We start from the raw sequence: 11042 nt of genomic DNA, 5'->3' as shown, positions 1-11042 counted from the left end.
TCCCAAATTCCAGGTCCTCGAGGGCTGAAGCAAAAGCACATAATTCCATTCCGTATGCTACTAATTTACATTATACTATTACACTAACAAATTGATCAGGCTCTTGCATTGCTACTCCTTGATTAAGCCACGACTGGAAAGGCCCCTTCCTTTTCCTATTGGATCCTCTTTCTTAAGATATTATAATTTCCTCATCCTCTGCCTGCCAAGTTTAATGACTGAAACAACTTAAGTAATAGCATGTAAGCAACATTTGCATTTCACAGATGAATAGGCTACTGCCTTGTTTTTTTAAACCAAAAAAAAAAAAAAAAACACTGTACGCCCTAGCAAATTTAACATAACAAATTGCCAATTTCAGTTCGCCAATCACAATTATTTTTTCAATCCAAGATCATGAAAAATCCGTCAAAGAACATTATTACTCTCCCGAGTCTTCCAGACTTCCGGTTTCACCAATCAAAAGTAAAGGCCTCCCTTCATTCAAACAATGATATTACCTTTCCCTACGGCTTGAGTGCCAACGCCAGCCCGACTTTAGCACTCTTTTCAATTGCTCTGGTGTCCACCTCTCCAGAGATAGTGAAGAGGGATTTTGGGCGCCACTCATGCTGGATAAGAGCACTTGCTCTGCCGTAGTTGTTCAGTCGAGTCCTCACTGTGGTCAACGGGTCAAGAGCATGCTGTGTACCGATTGTGAGAGTGTTCTCATTACTTGAAAAGCTATGGGTCAGCTCCGCACCAACCGCTGTGTTCGTCAATGGGCTAACAATGTGGTAGTAGGAAGCATTAAGAGTGTCACCTTTATCATTTCTGTGGTTATCGACAAATTAACCTCATCAAAACCACAAGCAAAATAACAGAATACATGCACAAGCTACAGAAAGAAAAAACCAGTTTACTGGAAGTTCCATATGAAAATATGGATATGTGAATAAGTAAACTAAAAGTTAAAGCCAACTCCGCCGAGGAACTACATACAATGTTAGGGAAGCAATGAGGTCAGAATGGGTGAAATTCAGCCCAGCATTCAATTTGGTAAAGTTTCCACTGGCGGTGTCAAATGAGAGATCAGTCCCCACTGAGACACAATTGTTTCCAACCACCCCAGAGAAGTTAACAAGGGGATTAGCATTCAAACCAATGCTAGTGCTTATGCCGGCATATTCATGCTGGTATTGCAGTTCCACCTGTCACAATAATGACAAAGACCATGTCATGACCACATGATGAAACCTATAAGTTTACAGAAGTAAATGACAAACATAGCTACAGCTAGCTACCTAAACCAGGATGTAGAAAATGTTGGCATTATTGAAAAAAAAAAAAGGAAGTTAATGGCATGAGTAAGGAAGTCTATTACCTTGCCAGACCTTTGATCAGGGACAATAAAACTAAAGATTGTCTTCAATCCAGGTGCAGGTTCATCAACGGTAACAGTGGCAAAAAGCTATTGAAAAAAAAAAAAAACAGAATGAGATAATACTTAAGCCAAGACTGAATTCACCCTGACAATGAGTAAAAACAGTACAAGACCAAAACATTGCTTACCTTTGTATTCATCGTAATGAGATAGCATGCAATGATTATATGAACACGACCTTTAAAATTCGAAGACTTATCTAATTGTTCTACAACTTACATTAGACTTAGTGTCAACTTTGACATTGGTTGTGATGTTATTGTTCTTCAGCTCAGTACTTACATCAGCCAAAAGCAGTTCACCTTTCTTAATCCCAGTTGATGTGATTGCCTGACATAATTGAGAAGGGAAAAAATGAGCCAAAATCATAAATCTCTAGATCAATCATAAATTCATAAGATCAGATATTCATGCGAGCGTATTGGAAAAAATTATATACAAATAAGAGAATAACACTCGGAACAAATAAGAGAAAAAAATTCATATACAAATTAATAGGTTTTGCTAAAATATGAATTACGAATTCGTTTATGACAAAGAAAATAAATTAAAACAATCGGAACTGAAGAGAGCAGATGTTTCACCATATCATCTGGAATATTTAAAAATAAAATTAAAAGAAAAACTCACGACTCCATTGGAGGTATAAGTAGTGACAGTGAACTTGTGGTCGGCCTGGTAATCCTTGTAAAGAAGATCTGAAATTAAAACAAAAACAAAAATGAACAAAGGAAGCTGAAATGAAAAATAAACTATAAAAGGAGAAAAAAATTTCACCTCTAGACTTTTTTCCGATATCGGAGTAGAGACCAGGTCCTTTCCCCATGCTTGATTTCGCCGAGAAAATGGAGAGGAAAGTGAGAAACGAAGGCTGGTTGCGAAAGACAGGGATGGAAAAGAATAATAATAATAATAATAATCGAAAAACCGTTTAATTTGAAAATAAAAGGAGTTTTATGGACCGTTGATCATGAAGTGAGAAAGCCTTGGCCGCTGATATCAGGAATGGGCACATTGGGCAATTCGTCGCCTGATCACGTTTTTAAGTAGAAGTCTATTATTATTAGGATAAACTATACAAATGGTCATCTAATTATACCCACATTCTTATTTTAGTCACTTAATTTTAAAATTTTTCAATTTAGGCACTAACATTTGAATTATTTTTAGTTGCTCCCATGTTAATTTCTAACTGTTATAATAACACATTTAGTCCTCAATACTCACATATTCTATTAATTTGATCCTAATTTTAAATAATTAAATAAATTTAACCTTTCATATTTACAAATTCTATCAAATTGATCCTTAAACTTTCTAACCAAAGCTTCTAGCTTTCAAAGCAAAGGCAATCCACATCTATTAATTGTTTTATTTAGGTTGAAATTATCCAATTAATGTACATAACCCTTTTGTTTATATTTTTAAGAAGTTAGTGTTCAAAATGAACTAAACACTATTAAAATAATAGAAAATAAAAATTTAAAAATATATTATATAATAAAATTATATAATAATTTAATATTTGTAAGAAATAAATTTTCACTCTACTAGAATAATTTTAGTTTTTAATTAATTTGATAAATAATTTAACACTAAATTAGATTATTAATATATACTACTTATTGTGGATTTAAAATTAAAAATAAATAGTTACATGATAATCTTTTAATCAATTTATAAAATTTAAAAAAATTAATGAACAAAAGGATATTCAACTAATTCTTTCATTTTTTTTCTTATGATATAATTATTGATTTAACAATTGGATTTTTCAAAGCCATATTTTTTAGCTCTGAATTTAATTTTCAATTTCCAGAACCTACTTTGAGGACTATTTCTATGTACTTTGAAAGAAATGTCATATTGTTAACAATAAGAGTAAATCTAAAGTGTTCTTTTTTAACGTTTTTTCCATTTTCTTTAGTCAAATTTTTATCAATAAAAGGGCTATACAATACTATATTTAGAAGAAAACTAATGAAAATAAAAAGAAAAGGAGAGAAATGTTCAAGATAAACCAATTGGTATCTAAAATTGGCTCAGAAAATGGCTCATTAGTTGAGAGAAGTTTTTCTTTTTTTCTTTTTGGGTTTTACAAATTTATAGATGTGGATTGCCTCTATTTTAAAAGTTGAAAGCTTTGATTAGAAAGTTTAAAGATCAAATTGATAGAATTTGTAAAAGTGAATAGTTAAGTTTATTGAATTATTTAGAATCAAGCGGGTGACCAAAACAGGAACAAATTCAAATGTTAGTGCCTAAATTGAAAATTTGAAAGTTGGATGACAAAACTAGAAACGTGGGCATAGTTGAGTAATGTTAGAATTAAGTGATCCGAATCCTTATTTAAATAAAATACAGTGGTAAAATTAAATGAAAGTAAAATCCTTATAGAACTACACTTTTTATTATTATTTTAAAATAAGGTTTTTTAAACCTTAATAAACTTCATTTACTTGATATTGATTAGAATAAGATGTTTCAATCTTACTACACTCCTTCTATTAGAATATGGTTTTACAAGCCTATAAATAGACATAGCTTACTCTTTTTGTAATCATTCGAATTCGACATAGTGAATTATCTTCTCCTCTGCCCGTAGTTTTTTCCTGAAAGGGTTTCCACGTAAAAATCTGTGTGTTCTTTTTTTTCTTTTCTTTATCAACGTTCTACTTTTTTTCACAAATTAGTATCAGAGCTTCTGGGTTGTTCATCTCAATCATGGTAATGGCGTATTTGAAGTATGAAATTTCGCTGTTGGATTGCAACACTAGATTCGCGTTGTGGCAGATAAAGATGCAAACAGTTCTTGCACAGATGGACTTAGTTGATGCCCTACTAGGGACAGATTAGATGCATTCGACATTGACTGAGGAAGAGAAGAGGCGTAAAGATCGAAAGGCGTTATCATCGAAAAGCGTTAACACCGAAAGGCGTTAACACAATTACATCAACATTTGGCTAACGAAATTTTGCAAGATGTAATGAAGGAGAAAACCACCACTGTGTTATGGAAAAGGCTGAAACAAATATGTATGTCAAAAACTCTAACTAGCAAGTTGCATATAATGTAACACGCCTTACTCGTATTCTACGCCGGGACAGGGTCTGAGGCGTTACCAGACTTAACCATAAACATTCATACAAAACTGGGCCATAAAATTTGGACCAAATCAAATTCATCCAATCACATGCATATCGTCCCTTATACGGGCCCATGACTAAACCAAAAACTTTTGAAACTTTTACGACACTTAGAAAATTTTCGTACTTTGGAGAGTCACACGCCCGTGTGAGTAGGCTGTGTGGTCATACACATGCCCGTGTCGCTTGGGATACGCCCGTGTCCTCAACCCATGTAACTCTCTATTTATGACGTCATGCACAATTTGAGGTAACACGGCCAAGTCACACGCTCGTGTCTCAGGGCCATGTCCTTCACACAGCTAAGACATACAGCCGTGTCTCTGCCCGTGTGGCCAAGGAAATAACTATTTACCAAGCCATTTGCCACCCTCATTTTGCACATTCACATACACACTTTCAATTGAACTTAGCATGACACAATTAAGCTACCAACACAACCATAATCAAGGTTTCAACATATCAAAACAATTATTTACTGTTCATAACAAAACTGTCCACTTGAGTCATAGTAACAAATTTATTTATATCTTGAGTTATAGAACTCTAAATTAAAATTCGCTTGATTTTTCCGAAACTAGGCTCAAATATATGCCTACCATAAAATTTTCAGAATTTATGGTTTAGCCAATAAGTACAATTAATTCTTCAAATTCATCCCTATTTTGTTGTTTGACAGTTTCGACCTTTCTTCACTAAAGATTACTAATCTCTTAGTACGGGATTCGGATGATGTTCCCGTTTATTTCTCTTGAAATTAGACTCATTAAGAAATTAAAAATATAAATTTAAACCCCAAAGTATTTTTATACAATTTTTAATGATTTTCCAAATCAAACAGGGGAACCCAAAATCATTCTAACCTTGTCTTACAAAAATTCAAATATCTCATGAAATGAAACTATTTTGCTTACATTGTTTCTTCTATGTAAAACTAGACCCAATAAGATTTAATTTCATATTTTATTCAACCTCTAATTCGATTTCTACAATTTTGGTGATATTTCAAAGTTGTATTACTGCTACTATCCAAAATTGTTTTAATGCTAATTTTACTATTTCATGATTTCTTTGTATTAACTTTCATTTAGACATACATAACACCAAAGCATATCCATAACTAGCCATTCCAATAGCTAGTTATTAAAAAATATTTACATGCCATTCGTTGGCCAATATAAGCCAATTTACATGGCTACACATTACGTCAAATCTTTAACCATCACAAGCTAATATATTTAGCCAAATCATAATGATTCATACACCAAATGACTAAGTCCCTATACATGCCATAAATTTAAGAGGTTTGTATTCAATTTTACTCCGCGATGATAGCTTGATAATGTGATAACATCTCCGGTGATCTCCAACGCGAGCTAGTTTATTAACCTTATGAGACATGGGAAAGGAAAGGGGAGTAAGCTTCAAAGCTTAGTAAGTTCATATGCAAATAAGAACAACTATTAGCATTTATTTACTTTATCCATCCATGATGATACTATTATTACAATTTGCATTAAATCCCATGACTACCACTTACTCATTCATAATGCTTACTCTTTTATCTTACACACACTAATTATATTGTCTTGTCATTAGGCTAGCAACCATAATCTCCCCATTATAACATATCACATTATTAACAAGTTATTTCAATTTGCTTAACAACACGCACATCATTTACAAGTAATTATAATTTCAACATATAGCTTAACAATCTTTCACATATCTATTGAATCACAACTTAATTATATACATCGTACTATATCCCAACTCAATTAGGCTCATAAGCCTAACACATGATTATTTTCAAATCTAATCATACATCCATTTATCATAATTGTAGATCATTAGTCACATGACTATCAATATTTCACAAGCATAACTTTCTCGTATGTATTCTTACCACATATTTATAGTATACCGAGACATTTATTCATGGGTTATAAGTACATACCTGTACTAACTCGTAGCACATTCTCATATTTCCTCATCATTGACTTACTTGTCACATAATTCACTGATTTACCCGTTGAACACTTGGAATACTGTCGGATACACGGAAGCCACTTGCTACCTCATATCACATATCACACATTGCTCGCTCTTGAGCTAATTACAGGCCTGCTCACACAAGCTGATAGTCAGGACGTAACTACACGGGCTACTCACACAAGCTGACAAGTACCCATAACACATGTCGAGCTATCCAACCACTGGTAGAACGTACAAGACCAACACCCGGATTCACATAGTCACATATACACATAATCTCATGAGCTCATAATCACATAGTTCCTAATGACATGTCACTTGTATCCTAAACTATTCCTATGGTTCAAACAAGATTTTCTCGACGTCTCATCTTTTTCGAACTCGTTTACAATGTCATTCTCATTGACCATAGTATCATTCATACACTCATTATAACAATTAAACATAGAAATTCATACATTAATTAAGCACTAAAATATGATACAACATTTCATTATTTACACATGAACTTACCTCGATACCAGAAATGGCAAAGAGGGACCTAATCGTCAATTACTCATTTTTCTCTTGTTCTAGGTCCGAACCTCGTTTTCTTTGATAATCGAGCTTGGAAGCTTGAAAAACCTTAGCCATGGTTTCCCCTTGTGAAATTCAGCCATGGGGTTGAATATGGACAAAAATTGGCTTTTAATTTTGTTTTTAATTCATTTTAATTACTAAATGACCAAAATGCCCCTAACTTAAAAATATTCTATTTCACCTATTTCATGTCCATTTTTGTCCAACAAATTAACCAATGGTCTAATTGCCATTTAAGGACCTCCAATTTAAAATTTCATAACAATTAGACACCTCTAGCTTCTAGAACTCAAGTTTTGCACTTTTTACAATTTAGTCCTTTTGACTAAATTGGGTGCCCAAATGTCGAAATTTTTGAATGAAATTTTTATGAAGTCTTTCCATGAAATTGTATACCATAAAAATATAATAAAATTAAATTTTTCCTTGTCGGATTTGTGGTCCCGAAACCATTATTCTGACTAGGCCCAAAATTGGGCTGTTACAACTCTCCCCCTTAGGGATTTTCGTCCCCAAAAATCTTACCAGAAGAAATTTCTTTCAACTCTCATGAATCACTTTCACTAATTTCCCAGAATCACAAATCATATCAACTGCATATATCTCTTTCTAATCACCTTGAACTTTAACACACAGTGTCGGAGCATATCGTCAAAGTTTTGAATTACTCTCTCAGACTTACCATCGATTTACAGATGTATTTTCGTGCCAAGATGCAACTGCGTACTATAATTTCCTATAGCTTTTTCCAAAATTGGGATATAGTCTTCGGATCTCAATCCAAAATAGTAGGGACTGGCACTCTATGAGAGCTAACAACCTCAGAAACATATAACTTGGCCGATCTGTCAAATGAGAAACCCAATCACCAAAAAATCTATTTCAAATAACTACACATTTTTATTACTCCTAGAATGAACCAACGAGCTACTACTGACCCTTGTACAAAATATTTCCTGCATAAGCTCTGAATTCATCTAGACGTAATTTCTATCTCAGAACAATAACATCAGTCATCAAGTCAGACCTGAAATTTAGAATAAAAAATCGACTCATACTGAACTCGTTTAGCTTACTCTTCGTTAACACATTTATGATATTCTCAATCTTGCAATGAAAACATCGCTTTAGATTTTAATTTAGCTAAAATCAGACCCTCATCAAATAAGATCAATCCAGTAACCAGTACTAACAAAAATAAATAAGGATTTTCCATCCAGGCATCTGTAACTATAACTGCTTTCTCAGAGATTGATCGATAATTACTCGAAATCTTTCAAGATCTAAATCCATTAACAATGTCTTAAACTTCAGATCTTTTTCTGACATTCGATACCTTAATTCTTGAAATCAGGGAACATGTGACACCTTTCGTCGAATAAACGATATCACTAAATTCTCAATACGAATATAAAAGTGTCCGTCTTTAAATCATTGGTCGAACAGTTCTTTTTAATGTGACATTAATCGTATGAAAACATGAACCATCACTTTACATGCTAGTAATAAAACACATTCCAATCTGTTCAATAGTGCATCACTAAAAAATCATAAATTCATTACTCAATTCAAACTGAACTCAGAACCAGAGCTTCTGTTAATAATATCTTCAACTGTTTTCAACGTTGCTAACATGCACAAACCATCCAATTTTTCATAATTGTGATAACCATATCATTCAGAACATCTTTAACTCATAATAGCATCATCAAGTTAGAACAAATCTAATAGGTATATCTCGGTATCATACTATCTAGAATATCAATTCGTCATTTAGACTGCCCATCGATATATTCGTGAATGCACAAAATTTATTACCATAACCGAGGATACTTTAACTACATGTAACTCAAATCACATTTCAACTGACTAGCTCACTCTAATAAAAACAACCAAGTTGATTTTGATTATCAAATAATAACATAACAAAATGCTCATTTCTTCAATTGAAGACTAAAACTGAAAAGGAATGAGACTAAGGTAACCACAATTAGGCAGAGAGCAAAACGTCGAGATCAGTAGCAATGAAGAAAGAAAGAGATGCACAATGAGGGAAGCAAAAGAAGAAAAAAAATCTGCAAAATAGGGAAAAAGAACGTCTGTTGTGGGAAGAGACAAGGATGAAGGGAACAAAAGAATAGCAACTGCACACCTAGAAATATTTGACAGAGGTTTTCGGGATTAAAAAAATACAAACAAAATACTGGGGATTGGAAGAAGAAAGTCGGCAGAAATAGGGAAGTATTTGGGTAAGCAAATGACAACTAAGGAAGGAAAAGCAAAAAAATGACCAAACCCGAAAGAATTGAGAGATTGAGTGGATGAGTGTTCGGCCAAAGAAAACAAGAAAGGAACGTTTGCTAGAGAAGTAGAAGAAAACAACTTTAGAAAAGAAGAAAAAGAAAGATATCCAAATGCACCCTCAGTAATAATCGACCTCCCAGAAGAGAAAACAGTCGATAGAAAGAGTAATGGGGAGAAAGCAAAAACAGTCGACAGAAACAGTAATGGGGAGAAAGTACCATCCAAAATCGAAAACTTGAGAAACAACAGTTCAAGTTCGACACCAACTCTCCCACTATCTTCAAACTCCCACATTTTCCTCCCCAAATCCCTCAAAATCGTCAACTTCTCCCTCAACCACCAAATTCAAAATCCATTACAACTCTTCAGTAGTTCGGTTAGACTCAAACACCCACACGACACTGGCAACAAAATAAAACACTCCATTGCGCATACCAGGACTCGAACTCAAGTCCACCAAAACCTCACCACTCTATTTAATCACCAGACCAGCAAGCCCATTCTGACATGTTATAACCATATTTACTTATAAACCTACTAACTAGAGATAGGGGTTTATTCATTTAAAACAAAACTTTTGCACAAGTTAAGGCTTGAACCTAAGACTTCTCAGACACTCCCAAAACACATAACCATTGAAACAGATACACAGTTGTGTAACACAAACATGTGAATATAAATATTAAGTATTTTTGGGGTGTTAAAATACGCCTGTGTACTAGGCTGTGTGGTTAATTAATTTAATTCAAAATTAGGTGCAGGTTTCACACTACCAAGACACACGCTTGTGTTTTAGGCCGTGTAGCACACACGGCTGAGACATACGCTTATATCTCTACTCTTTTGCTCACTTCTAAGCATTCTATTTCTCAAAATTAAGGTGCAGGGGAGACACGGCCTAACCACATGCTTATGTTACCAACCGTGTGCCACACACAGTCGAGACACATGCCCGTGTGGATGAAATGAAGCCATTTCTAGCTTTATTTCTCAGCCAAAATTTCACCCAAAACCTACACTTGAAACAAAAATCCAATACCAACCATTCCAAGCATTCAAATTAAACAATTACATCATTCATCATGGCATACCATTACATGCATATATGTCTAAAAACTTACCTTAGATTGACTTAGGCATTAGCATCATTTGATCACATAGACTTAACATATCACATGTGATTATATCATAAAAACCTACTTAATCATACCAAAATAACCATTACTAGTCATTCCAATGGCTAGATTACAAGCATCATTAACATGCCACTAATTGCCAAGTTGTCCTATACATGCTATATACCAAAATGATTTTACTAAGTATACCCAAAATAACTAGTTGATAGTGTGTCGATGTTCCAATGATCTTCCAACCTTCACGAGCTTCTGAGCAATATAAAATAAGGAAAAATAAAATGGAGTAAGCATTACATGCTTAGTAAGTTCGTATAACGGAAACTAAACTTACCAATCCTGTTTATTAAATCTAAGCATACAATATCATGTTTACCATCCATTAGCAATATTACCTAAACACAATGCATTGAATCAATCATGTTAGTCACCAAAATCCTCATAACAATAAAGTAAACATA

General features: G+C 33.7%; 1 protein-coding gene across 1 annotated transcript; it reads right to left on the bottom strand.

Moving 5' to 3' along the window:
- Positions 1 to 228: 228 nt before the first annotated feature.
- Positions 229 to 2441, bottom strand: LOC108470639 (mitochondrial outer membrane protein porin of 36 kDa). The gene is made up of 6 exons (XM_017772002.2): positions 2201 to 2441; positions 2054 to 2121; positions 1643 to 1753; positions 1364 to 1450; positions 982 to 1190; positions 229 to 813 (listed from the first exon to the last, which is right to left on the bottom strand). The coding sequence occupies exons 1-6, from the start codon at positions 2247 to 2249 to the stop codon at positions 507 to 509; spliced, it is 831 nt and encodes a 276-aa protein (XP_017627491.1). The 5' UTR covers positions 2250 to 2441; the 3' UTR covers positions 229 to 506.
- Positions 2442 to 11042: the final 8601 nt, after the last annotated feature.

This window comes from Gossypium arboreum, chromosome 3 (assembly GCF_025698485.1).
Source record: "Gossypium arboreum isolate Shixiya-1 chromosome 3, ASM2569848v2, whole genome shotgun sequence".
Lineage (NCBI taxonomy): Eukaryota > Viridiplantae > Streptophyta > Magnoliopsida > Malvales > Malvaceae > Gossypium > Gossypium arboreum.
The sequence above is the reverse complement of the archived record's forward strand: the minus strand, read 5'-3'. Positions and strand labels throughout refer to the sequence as shown.

Excerpts from the sequence above, each read along its gene's own strand:
- LOC108470639 (XM_017772002.2), bottom strand. The coding sequence starts at position 2,249 with ATGGGGAAAGGACCTGGTCTCTACTCCGATATCGGAAAAAAGTCTAGA. Across the intron at positions 1,451-1,642 it reads AAGTTGACACTAAGTCTAAT|CTTTTTGCCACTGTTACCGT; the intron begins GTAAGTTGTAGA and ends TTTTTTCAATAG. Across the intron at positions 814-981 it reads CTCATTGCTTCCCTAACATT|AAATGATAAAGGTGACACTC; the intron begins GTATGTAGTTCC and ends CGATAACCACAG.